The sequence below is a fragment of the Bos javanicus genome, chromosome 25 (assembly GCF_032452875.1).
Source record: "Bos javanicus breed banteng chromosome 25, ARS-OSU_banteng_1.0, whole genome shotgun sequence".
Taxonomy (NCBI): domain Eukaryota; kingdom Metazoa; phylum Chordata; class Mammalia; order Artiodactyla; family Bovidae; genus Bos; species Bos javanicus.
In genome coordinates, this window is record NC_083892.1 from 35,688,558 (window position 1) to 35,700,810 (window position 12,253).

General features: G+C 74.9%; 2 protein-coding genes across 2 annotated transcripts in view; both read right to left on the reverse strand.

Moving 5' to 3' along the window:
• Positions 1-1,103: 1,103 nt before the first annotated feature.
• Positions 1,104-3,992, reverse strand: LOC133238302 (mucin-2-like). Its single transcript, XM_061401231.1, has 3 exons — positions 3,983-3,992; positions 2,718-3,248; positions 1,104-1,150 (listed from the first exon to the last, which is right to left on the reverse strand). Exons 1-3 carry the CDS (start codon positions 3,990-3,992, stop codon positions 1,104-1,106), a joined length of 588 nt encoding a protein of 195 aa, XP_061257215.1.
• Positions 3,993-6,936: 2,944 nt separating this feature from the next.
• Positions 6,937-12,253, reverse strand: part of LOC133238303 (mucin-2-like) — a gene marked incomplete at its 3' end in the record, with an annotated part of 32,290 nt that continues 26,973 nt past the window's right edge. The window contains exons 8-11 of the mRNA XM_061401232.1: positions 12,006-12,137; positions 10,032-10,076; positions 8,910-9,047; positions 6,937-6,981 (exon numbers count right to left, since the gene is read on the reverse strand). Coding sequence (XP_061257216.1) covers positions 6,937-6,981; positions 8,910-9,047; positions 10,032-10,076; positions 12,006-12,137 — 360 coding nt within the window. The remainder of the gene's footprint in view (positions 6,982-8,909; positions 9,048-10,031; positions 10,077-12,005; positions 12,138-12,253) is intronic.

The window sequence follows — 12,253 nt, forward strand, 5'->3', positions numbered from 1 at the left end:
GGCAGGTGGGCTGGCACCCTCGGCCGGAGTGGTACTGGCCCTGGTGCTGCCGGGGGCCGGGGAGGAGGCGCCTAGCGATGTGGCGGGAATGGCGCTGGAGCGGAAGGGAGTCGCCGTGCTGCGGGGAGTGGTGAAGATGGAGGTGGCGGCCGGCGTGCTGGCCCAGGTTGCCTGGACAGGGAAGGTGCTGTGTGTGCGGGGGGTGGTGGGGCCGGAGGAGATGATCCCGGTGGTGGGGGTGGCCGCGGCCGTGGGCGCGGCCGCGGGGCTGGGGGTGGGTGTGGCTGAGGGGCTGGCCAGAGCGAGCGTGGAGCCGAGGGCCACGGCGGAGGTGGCGGTGGTGGATGGAGCCGCGGGCCCGGCGGATGTGGCCTCGGTGGTGGCGGGCGCGGAGCTGGGGGCTCCCGTCCCGACCGAGGAGGGAGGGAGAGTCGTGGATGTGTGCGGCGCGGCGGAGGCCGGGAGGGGTGAGGTGAACGCGGAAGTGAGGGTGCTCCCGCCGGGGTAGATGGTGGAAGAGGTGAGGGCCGGAGCGCTGGGCCGTGCGGTGGGCGTGGGTGTGGTCACCAGGAGGGTGCTAGCAGCCCCGGTGGTGTGCGCGGCGGCGGCAGAGGGCCGAGTGGCCGTGAGGGAGGTGGCCGGGGCCGCGGTGTCCCTGGGAGTGGCGAGCTGCGTGGTGGAGCCGGTGGGCGTGCTGGCGGGAGGCGAGGGGCCGGCAGTGGTGTGGGTGGTGGGGAGTGTGGTCATGTCGGTGGGCAGAGGGCTGGTGTGCGGGGTGGAGGCGGAGGCGGAGGCGGGCTCTGTGCCGGGGGCAGGTGGAGGGGAGCGAGGCACCCCCGTGGACGCGGTGGGGCTACTGGTGGCCACGGGAGTGGAGGTGGTGGACGCGGGAGCATAGAGTGTGCCGCTGGGCGTGGCGGAGGATGTGACTGACGGCGGAGAGGGCACCCCCGTGGCGACAGGCTGGCTAGCGGTGTCACTGGGAGGAGTCCCCGTGGTGGTGGGGTGCGGGGGCGGCACACTGGCGCTCGGGGCAGGTGGGCTGGCACCCTCGGCCGGAGTGGTACTGGCCCTGGTGCTGCCGGGGGCCGGGGAGGAGGCGCCTAGCGATGTGGCGGGAATGGCGCTGGAGCGGAAGGGAGTCGCGGTGCTGCGGGGAGTGGTGAAGATGGAGGTGGCGGCCGGCGTGCTGGCCGAGGTGGCCTGGACAGGGAAGGTGCTGTGTGTGCGGGGGGTGGTGGGGCCGGAGGAGATGATCCCGGTGGTGGGGGTGGCCGCGGCCGTGGGCGCGGCCGCGGGGCTGGGGGTGGGTGTGGCTGAGGGGCTGGCCAGAGCGAGCGTGGAGCCGAGGGCCACGGCGGAGGTGGCGGTGGTGGATGGAGCCGCGGGCCCGGCGGATGTGGCCTCGGTGGTGGCGGGCGCGGAGCTGGGGGCTCCCGTCCCGACCGAGGAGGGAGGGAGAGTCGTGGATGTGTGCGGCGCGGCGGAGGCCGGGAGGGGTGAGGTGAACGCGGAAGTGAGGGTGCTCCCGCCGGGGTAGATGGTGGAAGAGGTGAGGGCCGGAGCGCTGGGCCGTGCGGTGGGCGTGGGTGTGGTCACCAGGAGGGTGCTAGCAGCCCCGGTGGTGTGCGCGGCGGCGGCAGAGGGCCGAGTGGCCGTGAGGGAGGTGGCCGGGGCCGCGGTGTCCCTGGGAGTGGCGAGCTGCGTGGTGGAGCCGGTGGGCGTGCTGGCGGGAGGCGAGGGGCCGGCAGTGGTGTGGGTGGTGGGGAGTGTGGTCATGTCGGTGGGCAGAGGGCTGGTGTGCGGGGTGGAGGCGGAGGCGGAGGCGGGCTCTGTGCCGGGGGCAGGTGGAGGGGAGCGAGGCACCCCCGTGGACGCGGTGGGGCTACTGGTGGCCACGGGAGTGGAGGTGGTGGACGCGGGAGCATAGAGTGTGCCGCTGGGCGTGGCGGAGGATGTGACTGACGGCGGAGAGGGCACCCCCGTGGCGACAGGCTGGCTAGCGGTGTCACTGGGAGGAGTCCCCGTGGTGGTGGGGTGCGGGGGCGGCACACTGGCGCTCGGGGCAGGTGGGCTGGCACCCTCGGCCGGAGTGGTACTGGCCCTGGTGCTGCCGGGGGCCGGGGAGGAGGCGCCTAGCGATGTGGCGGGAATGGCGCTGGAGCGGAAGGGAGTCGCCGTGCTGCGGGGAGTGGTGAAGATGGAGGTGGCGGCCGGCGTGCTGGCCGAGGTGGCCTGGACAGGGAAGGTGCTGTGTGTGCGGGGGGTGGTGGGGCCGGAGGAGATGATCCCGGTGGTGGGGGTGGCCGCGGCCGTGGGCGCGGCCGCGGGGCTGGGGGTGGGTGTGGCTGAGGGGCTGGCCAGAGCGAGCGTGGAGCCGAGGGCCACGGCGGAGGTGGCGGTGGTGGATGGAGCCGCGGGCCCGGCGGATGTGGCCTCGGTGGTGGCGGGCGCGGAGCTGGGGGCTCCCGTCCCGACCGAGGAGGGAGGGAGAGTCGTGGATGTGTGCGGCGCGGCGGAGGCCGGGAGGGGTGAGGTGAACGCGGAAGTGAGGGTGCTCCCGCCGGGGTAGATGGTGGAAGAGGTGAGGGCCGGAGCGCTGGGCCGTGCGGTGGGCGTGGGTGTGGTCACCAGGAGGGTGCTAGCAGCCCCGGTGGTGTGCGCGGCGGCGGCAGAGGGCCGAGTGGCCGTGAGGGAGGTGGCCGGGGCCGCGGTGTCCCTGGGAGTGGCGAGCTGCGTGGTGGAGCCGGTGGGCGTGCTGGCGGGAGGCGAGGGGCCGGCAGTGGTGTGGGTGGTGGGGAGTGTGGTCATGTCGGTGGGCAGAGGGCTGGTGTGCGGGGTGGAGGCGGAGGCGGAGGCGGGCTCTGTGCCGGGGGCAGGTGGAGGGGAGCGAGGCACCCCCGTGGACGCGGTGGGGCTACTGGTGGCCACGGGAGTGGAGGTGGTGGACGCGGGAGCATAGAGTGTGCCGCTGGGCGTGGCGGAGGATGTGACTGACGGCGGAGAGGGCACCCCCGTGGCGACAGGCTGGCTAGCGGTGTCACTGGGAGGAGTCCCCGTGGTGGTGGGGTGCGGGGGCGGCACACTGGCGCTCGGGGCAGGTGGGCTGGCACCCTCGGCCGGAGTGGTACTGGCCCTGGTGCTGCCGGGGGCCGGGGAGGAGGCGCCTAGCGATGTGGCGGGAATGGCGCTGGAGCGGAAGGGAGTCGCCGTGCTGCGGGGAGTGGTGAAGATGGAGGTGGCGGCCGGCGTGCTGGCCGAGGTGGCCTGGACAGGGAAGGTGCTGTGTGTGCGGGGGGTGGTGGGGCCGGAGGAGATGATCCCGGTGGTGGGGGTGGCCGCGGCCGTGGGCGCGGCCGCGGGGCTGGGGGTGGGTGTGGCTGAGGGGCTGGCCAGAGCGAGCGTGGAGCCGAGGGCCACGGCGGAGGTGGCGGTGGTGGATGGAGCCGCGGGCCCGGCGGATGTGGCCTCGGTGGTGGCGGGCGCGGAGCTGGGGGCTCCCGTCCCGACCGAGGAGGGAGGGAGAGTCGTGGATGTGTGCGGCGCGGCGGAGGCCGGGAGGGGTGAGGTGAACGCGGAAGTGAGGGTGCTCCCGCCGGGGTAGATGGTGGAAGAGGTGAGGGCCGGAGCGCTGGGCCGTGCGGTGGGCGTGGGTGTGGTCACCAGGAGGGTGCTAGCAGCCCCGGTGGTGTGCGCGGCGGCGGCAGAGGGCCGAGTGGCCGTGAGGGAGGTGGCCGGGGCCGCGGTGTCCCTGGGAGTGGCGAGCTGCGTGGTGGAGCCGGTGGGCGTGCTGGCGGGAGGCGAGGGGCCGGCAGTGGTGTGGGTGGTGGGGAGTGTGGTCATGTCGGTGGGCAGAGGGCTGGTGTGCGGGGTGGAGGCGGAGGCGGAGGCGGGCTCTGTGCCGGGGGCAGGTGGAGGGGAGCGAGGCACCCCCGTGGACGCGGTGGGGCTACTGGTGGCCACGGGAGTGGAGGTGGTGGACGCGGGAGCATAGAGTGTGCCGCTGGGCGTGGCGGAGGATGTGACTGACGGCGGAGAGGGCACCCCCGTGGCGACAGGCTGGCTAGCGGTGTCACTGGGAGGAGTCCCCGTGGTGGTGGGGTGCGGGGGCGGCACACTGGCGCTCGGGGCAGGTGGGCTGGCACCCTCGGCCGGAGTGGTACTGGCCCTGGTGCTGCCGGGGGCCGGGGAGGAGGCGCCTAGCGATGTGGCGGGAATGGCGCTGGAGCGGAAGGGAGTCGCCGTGCTGCGGGGAGTGGTGAAGATGGAGGTGGCGGCCGGCGTGCTGGCCGAGGTGGCCTGGACAGGGAAGGTGCTGTGTGTGCGGGGGGTGGTGGGGCCGGAGGAGATGATCCCGGTGGTGGGGGTGGCCGCGGCCGTGGGCGCGGCCGCGGGGCTGGGGGTGGGTGTGGCTGAGGGGCTGGCCAGAGCGAGCGTGGAGCCGAGGGCCACGGCGGAGGTGGCGGTGGTGGATGGAGCCGCGGGCCCGGCGGATGTGGCCTCGGTGGTGGCGGGCGCGGAGCTGGGGGCTCCCGTCCCGACCGAGGAGGGAGGGAGAGTCGTGGATGTGTGCGGCGCGGCGGAGGCCGGGAGGGGTGAGGTGAACGCGGAAGTGAGGGTGCTCCCGCCGGGGTAGATGGTGGAAGAGGTGAGGGCCGGAGCGCTGGGCCGTGCGGTGGGCGTGGGTGTGGTCACCAGGAGGGTGCTAGCAGCCCCGGTGGTGTGCGCGGCGGCGGCAGAGGGCCGAGTGGCCGTGAGGGAGGTGGCCGGGGCCGCGGTGTCCCTGGGAGTGGCGAGCTGCGTGGTGGAGCCGGTGGGCGTGCTGGCGGGAGGCGAGGGGCCGGCAGTGGTGTGGGTGGTGGGGAGTGTGGTCATGTCGGTGGGCAGAGGGCTGGTGTGCGGGGTGGAGGCGGAGGCGGAGGCGGGCTCTGTGCCGGGGGCAGGTGGAGGGGAGCGAGGCACCCCCGTGGACGCGGTGGGGCTACTGGTGGCCACGGGAGTGGAGGTGGTGGACGCGGGAGCATAGAGTGTGCCGCTGGGCGTGGCGGAGGATGTGACTGACGGCGGAGAGGGCACCCCCGTGGCGACAGGCTGGCTAGCGGTGTCACTGGGAGGAGTCCCCGTGGTGGTGGGGTGCGGGGGCGGCACACTGGCGCTCGGGGCAGGTGGGCTGGCACCCTCGGCCGGAGTGGTACTGGCCCTGGTGCTGCCGGGGGCCGGGGAGGAGGCGCCTAGCGATGTGGCGGGAATGGCGCTGGAGCGGAAGGGAGTCGCCGTGCTGCGGGGAGTGGTGAAGATGGAGGTGGCGGCCGGCGTGCTGGCCGAGGTTGCCTGGACAGGGAAGGTGCTGTGTGTGCGGGGGGTGGTGGGGCCGGAGGAGATGATCCCGGTGGTGGGGGTGGCCGCGGCCGTGGGCGCGGCCGCGGGGCTGGGGGTGGGTGTGGCTGAGGGGCTGGCCAGAGCGAGCGTGGAGCCGAGGGCCACGGCGGAGGTGGCGGTGGTGGATGGAGCCGCGGGCCCGGCGGATGTGGCCTCGGTGGTGGCGGGCGCGGAGCTGGGGGCTCCCGTCCCGACCGAGGAGGGAGGGAGAGTCGTGGATGTGTGCGGCGCGGCGGAGGCCGGGAGGGGTGAGGTGAACGCGGAAGTGAGGGTGCTCCCGCCGGGGTAGATGGTGGAAGAGGTGAGGGCCGGAGCGCTGGGCCGTGCGGTGGGCGTGGGTGTGGTCACCAGGAGGGTGCTAGCAGCCCCGGTGGTGTGCGCGGCGGCGGCAGAGGGCCGAGTGGCCGTGAGGGAGGTGGCCGGGGCCGCGGTGTCCCTGGGAGTGGCGAGCTGCGTGGTGGAGCCGGTGGGCGTGCTGGCGGGAGGCGAGGGGCCGGCAGTGGTGTGGGTGGTGGGGAGTGTGGTCATGTCGGTGGGCAGAGGGCTGGTGTGCGGGGTGGAGGCGGAGGCGGAGGCGGGCTCTGTGCCGGGGGCAGGTGGAGGGGAGCGAGGCACCCCCGTGGACGCGGTGGGGCTACTGGTGGCCACGGGAGTGGAGGTGGTGGACGCGGGAGCATAGAGTGTGCCGCTGGGCGTGGCGGAGGATGTGACTGACGGCGGAGAGGGCACCCCCGTGGCGACAGGCTGGCTAGCGGTGTCACTGGGAGGAGTCCCCGTGGTGGTGGGGTGCGGGGGCGGCACACTGGCGCTCGGGGCAGGTGGGCTGGCACCCTCGGCCGGAGTGGTACTGGCCCTGGTGCTGCCGGGGGCCGGGGAGGAGGCGCCTAGCGATGTGGCGGGAATGGCGCTGGAGCGGAAGGGAGTCGCCGTGCTGCGGGGAGTGGTGAAGATGGAGGTGGCGGCCGGCGTGCTGGCCGAGGTGGCCTGGACAGGGAAGGTGCTGTGTGTGCGGGGGGTGGTGGGGCCGGAGGAGATGATCCCGGTGGTGGGGGTGGCCGCGGCCGTGGGCGCGGCCGCGGGGCTGGGGGTGGGTGTGGCTGAGGGGCTGGCCAGAGCGAGCGTGGAGCCGAGGGCCACGGCGGAGGTGGCGGTGGTGGATGGAGCCGCGGGCCCGGCGGATGTGGCCTCGGTGGTGGCGGGCGCGGAGCTGGGGGCTCCCGTCCCGACCGAGGAGGGAGGGAGAGTCGTGGATGTGTGCGGCGCGGCGGAGGCCGGGAGGGGTGAGGTGAACGCGGAAGTGAGGGTGCTCCCGCCGGGGTAGATGGTGGAAGAGGTGAGGGCCGGAGCGCTGGGCCGTGCGGTGGGCGTGGGTGTGGTCACCAGGAGGGTGCTAGCAGCCCCGGTGGTGTGCGCGGCGGCGGCAGAGGGCCGAGTGGCCGTGAGGGAGGTGGCCGGGGCCGCGGTGTCCCTGGGAGTGGCGAGCTGCGTGGTGGAGCCGGTGGGCGTGCTGGCGGGAGGCGAGGGGCCGGCAGTGGTGTGCGTGGTGGGGAGTGTGGTCATGTCGGTGGGCAGAGGGCTGGTGTGCGGGGTGGAGGCGGAGGCGGAGGCGGGCTCTGTGCCGGGGGCAGGTGGAGGGAGCGAGGCACCCCCGTGGACGCGGTGGGGCTACTGGTGGCCACGGGAGTGGAGGTGGTGGACGCGGGAGCATAGAGTGTGCCGCTGGGCGTGGCGGAGGATGTGACTGACGGCGGAGAGGGCACCCCCGTGGCGACAGGCTGGCTAGCGGTGTCACTGGGAGGAGTCCCCGTGGTGGTGGGGTGCGGGGGCGGCACACTGGCGCTCGGGGCAGGTGGGCTGGCACCCTCGGCCGGAGTGGTACTGGCCCTGGTGCTGCCGGGGGCCGGGGAGGAGGCGCCTAGCGATGTGGCGGGAATGGCGCTGGAGCGGAAGGGAGTCGCCGTGCTGCGGGGAGTGGTGAAGATGGAGGTGGCGGCCGGCGTGCTGGCCGAGGTGGCCTGGACAGGGAAGGTGCTGTGTGTGCGGGGGGTGGTGGGGCCGGAGGAGATGATCCCGGTGGTGGGGGTGGCCGCGGCCGTGGGCGCGGCCGCGGGGCTGGGGGTGGGTGTGGCTGAGGGGCTGGCCAGAGCGAGCGTGGAGCCGAGGGCCACGGCGGAGGTGGCGGTGGTGGATGGAGCCGCGGGCCCGGCGGATGTGGCCTCGGTGGTGGCGGGCGCGGAGCTGGGGGCTCCCGTCCCGACCGAGGAGGGAGGGAGAGTCGTGGATGTGTGCGGCGCGGCGGAGGCCGGGAGGGGTGAGGTGAACGCGGAAGTGAGGGTGCTCCCGCCGGGGTAGATGGTGGAAGAGGTGAGGGCCGGAGCGCTGGGCCGTGCGGTGGGCGTGGGTGTGGTCACCAGGAGGGTGCTAGCAGCCCCGGTGGTGTGCGCGGCGGCGGCAGAGGGCCGAGTGGCCGTGAGGGAGGTGGCCGGGGCCGCGGTGTCCCTGGGAGTGGCGAGCTGCGTGGTGGAGCCGGTGGGCGTGCTGGCGGGAGGCGAGGGGCCGGCAGTGGTGTGGGTGGTGGGGAGTGTGGTCATGTCGGTGGGCAGAGGGCTGGTGTGCGGGGTGGAGGCGGAGGCGGAGGCGGGCTCTGTGCCGGGGGCAGGTGGAGGGGAGCGAGGCACCCCCGTGGACGCGGTGGGGCTACTGGTGGCCACGGGAGTGGAGGTGGTGGACGCGGGAGCATAGAGTGTGCCGCTGGGCGTGGCGGAGGATGTGACTGACGGCGGAGAGGGCACCCCCGTGGCGACAGGCTGGCTAGCGGTGTCACTGGGAGGAGTCCCCGTGGTGGTGGGGTGCGGGGGCGGCACACTGGCGCTCGGGGCAGGTGGGCTGGCACCCTCGGCCGGAGTGGTACTGGCCCTGGTGCTGCCGGGGGCCGGGGAGGAGGCGCCTAGCGATGTGGCGGGAATGGCGCTGGAGCGGAAGGGAGTCGCCGTGCTGCGGGGAGTGGTGAAGATGGAGGTGGCGGCCGGCGTGCTGGCCGAGGTGGCCTGGACAGGGAAGGTGCTGTGTGTGCGGGGGGTGGTGGGGCCGGAGGAGATGATCCCGGTGGTGGGGGTGGCCGCGGCCGTGGGCGCGGCCGCGGGGCTGGGGGTGGGTGTGGCTGAGGGGCTGGCCAGAGCGAGCGTGGAGCCGAGGGCCACGGCGGAGGTGGCGGTGGTGGATGGAGCCGCGGGCCCGGCGGATGTGGCCTCGGTGGTGGCGGGCGCGGAGCTGGGGGCTCCCGTCCCGACCGAGGAGGGAGGGAGAGTCGTGGATGTGTGCGGCGCGGCGGAGGCCGGGAGGGGTGAGGTGAACGCGGAAGTGAGGGTGCTCCCGCCGGGGTAGATGGTGGAAGAGGTGAGGGCCGGAGCGCTGGGCCGTGCGGTGGGCGTGGGTGTGGTCACCAGGAGGGTGCTAGCAGCCCCGGTGGTGTGCGCGGCGGCGGCAGAGGGCCGAGTGGCCGTGAGGGAGGTGGCCGGGGCCGCGGTGTCCCTGGGAGTGGCGAGCTGCGTGGTGGAGCCGGTGGGCGTGCTGGCGGGAGGCGAGGGGCCGGCAGTGGTGTGGGTGGTGGGGAGTGTGGTCATGTCGGTGGGCAGAGGGCTGGTGTGCGGGGTGGAGGCGGAGGCGGAGGCGGGCTCTGTGCCGGGGGCAGGTGGAGGGGAGCGAGGCACCCCCGTGGACGCGGTGGGGCTACTGGTGGCCACGGGAGTGGAGGTGGTGGACGCGGGAGCATAGAGTGTGCCGCTGGGCGTGGCGGAGGATGTGACTGACGGCGGAGAGGGCACCCCCGTGGCGACAGGCTGGCTAGCGGTGTCACTGGGAGGAGTCCCCGTGGTGGTGGGGTGCGGGGGCGGCACACTGGCGCTCGGGGCAGGTGGGCTGGCACCCTCGGCCGGAGTGGTACTGGCCCTGGTGCTGCCGGGGGCCGGGGAGGAGGCGCCTAGCGATGTGGCGGGAATGGCGCTGGAGCGGAAGGGAGTCGCCGTGCTGCGGGGAGTGGTGAAGATGGAGGTGGCGGCCGGCGTGCTGGCCGAGGTGGCCTGGACAGGGAAGGTGCTGTGTGTGCGGGGGGTGGTGGGGCCGGAGGAGATGATCCCGGTGGTGGGGGTGGCCGCGGCCGTGGGCGCGGCCGCGGGGCTGGGGGTGGGTGTGGCTGAGGGGCTGGCCAGAGCGAGCGTGGAGCCGAGGGCCACGGCGGAGGTGGCGGTGGTGGATGGAGCCGCGGGCCCGGCGGATGTGGCCTCGGTGGTGGCGGGCGCGGAGCTGGGGGCTCCCGTCCCGACCGAGGAGGGAGGGAGAGTCGTGGATGTGTGCGGCGCGGCGGAGGCCGGGAGGGGTGAGGTGAACGCGGAAGTGAGGGTGCTCCCGCCGGGGTAGATGGTGGAAGAGGTGAGGGCCGGAGCGCTGGGCCGTGCGGTGGGCGTGGGTGTGGTCACCAGGAGGGTGCTAGCAGCCCCGGTGGTGTGCGCGGCGGCGGCAGAGGGCCGAGTGGCCGTGAGGGAGGTGGCCGGGGCCGCGGTGTCCCTGGGAGTGGCGAGCTGCGTGGTGGAGCCGGTGGGCGTGCTGGCGGGAGGCGAGGGGCCGGCAGTGGTGTGCGTGGTGGGGAGTGTGGTCATGTCGGTGGGCAGAGGGCTGGTGTGCGGGGTGGAGGCGGAGGCGGAGGCGGGCTCTGTGCCGGGGGCAGGTGGAGGGGAGCGAGGCACCCCCGTGGACGCGGTGGGGCTACTGGTGGCCACGGGAGTGGAGGTGGTGGACGCGGGAGCATAGAGTGTGCTGCTGGGCGTGGCGGAGGATGTGACTGACGGCGGAGAGGGCACCCCCGTGGCGACAGGCTGGCTAGCGGTGTCACTGGGAGGAGTCCCCGTGGTGGTGGGGTGCGGGGGCGGCACACTGGCGCTCGGGGCAGGTGGGCTGGCACCCTCGGCCGGAGTGGTACTGGCCCTGGTGCTGCCGGGGGCCGGGGAGGAGGCGCCTAGCGATGTGGCGGGAATGGCGCTGGAGCGGAAGGGAGTCGCCGTGCTGCGGGGAGTGGTGAAGATGGAGGTGGCGGCCGGCGTGCTGGCCGAGGTGGCCTGGACAGGGAAGGTGCTGTGTGTGCGGGGGGTGGTGGGGCCGGAGGAGATGATCCCGGTGGTGGGGGTGGCCGCGGCCGTGGGCGCGGCCGCGGGGCTGGGGGTGGGTGTGGCTGAGGGGCTGGCCAGAGCGAGCGTGGAGCCGAGGGCCACGGCGGAGGTGGCGGTGGTGGATGGAGCCGCGGGCCCGGCGGATGTGGCCTCGGTGGTGGCGGGCGCGGAGCTGGGGGCTCCCGTCCCGATCGAGGAGGGAGGGAGAGTCGTGGATGTGTGCGGCGCGGCGGAGGCCGGGAGGGGTGAGGTGAACGCGGAAGTGAGGGTGCTCCCGCCGGGGTAGATGGTGGAAGAGGTGAGGGCCGGAGCGCTGGGCCGTGCGGTGGGCGTGGGTGTGGTCACCAGGAGGGTGCTAGCAGCCCCGGTGGTGTGCGCGGCGGCGGCAGAGGGCCGAGTGGCCGTGAGGGAGGTGGCCGGGGCCGCGGTGTCCCTGGGAGTGGCGAGCTGCGTGGTGGAGCCGGTGGGCGTGCTGGCGGGAGGCGAGGGGCCGGCAGTGGTGTGGGTGGTGGGGAGTGTGGTCATGTCGGTGGGCAGAGGGCTGGTGTGCGGGGTGGAGGCGGAGGCGGAGGCGGGCTCTGTGCCGGGGGCAGGTGGAGGGGAGCGAGGCACCCCCGTGGACGCGGTGGGGCTACTGGTGGCCACGGGAGTGGAGGTGGTGGACGCGGGAGCATAGAGTGTGCTGCTGGGCGTGGCGGAGGATGTGACTGACGGCGGAGAGGGCACCCCCGTGGCGACAGGCTGGCTAGCGGTGTCACTGGGAGGAGTCCCCGTGGTGGTGGGGTGCGGGGGCGGCACACTGGCGCTCGGGGCAGGTGGGCTGGCACCCTCGGCCGGAGTGGTACTGGCCCTGGTGCTGCCGGGGGCCGGGGAGGAGGCGCCTAGCGATGTGGCGGGAATGGCGCTGGAGCGGAAGGGAGTCGCCGTGCTGCGGGGAGTGGTGAAGATGGAGGTGGCGGCCGGCGTGCTGGCCGAGGTTGCCTGGACAGGGAAGGTGCTGTGTGTGCGGGGGGTGGTGGGGCCGGAGGAGATGATCCCGGTGGTGGGGGTGGCCGCGGCCGTGGGCGCGGCCGCGGGGCTGGGGGTGGGTGTGGCTGAGGGGCTGGCCAGAGCGAGCGTGGAGCCGAGGGCCACGGCGGAGGTGGCGGTGGTGGATGGAGCCGCGGGCCCGGCGGATGTGGCCTCGGTGGTGGCGGGCGCGGAGCTGGGGGCTCCCGTCCCGACCGAGGAGGGAGGGAGAGTCGTGGATGTGTGCGGCGCGGCGGAGGCCGGGAGGGGTGAGGTGAATGCGGAAGTGAGGGTGCTCCCGCCGGGGTAGATGGTGGAAGAGGTGAGGGCCGGAGCGCTGGGCCGTGCGGTGGGCGTGGGTGTGGTCACCAGGAGGGTGCTAGCAGCCCCGGTGGTGTGCGCGGCGGCGGCAGAGGGCCGAGTGGCCGTGAGGGAGGTGGCCGGGGCCGCGGTGTCCCTGGGAGTGGCGAGCTGCGTGGTGGAGCCGGTGGGCGTGCTGGCGGGAGGCGAGGGGCCGGCAGTGGTGTGGGTGGTGGGGAGTGTGGTCATGTCGGTGGGCAGAGGGCTGGTGTGCGGGGTGGAGGCGGAGGCGGAGGCGGGCTCTGTGCCGGGGGCAGGTGGAGGGGAGCGAGGCACCCCCGTGGACGCGGTGGGGCTACTGGTGGCCACGGGAGTGGAGGTGGTGGACGCGGGAGCATAGAGTG

Bases quoted from the DNA above. Each gene is read 5' to 3' on its own strand.
- LOC133238302 (XM_061401231.1), bottom strand. The intron at 1,151-2,717 runs ACACCGCGGCCC...CACTCCCCGCAG, and splicing joins GCAGCTCGCCACTCCCAGGG to CACCGCGACTCCCTTCCGCT.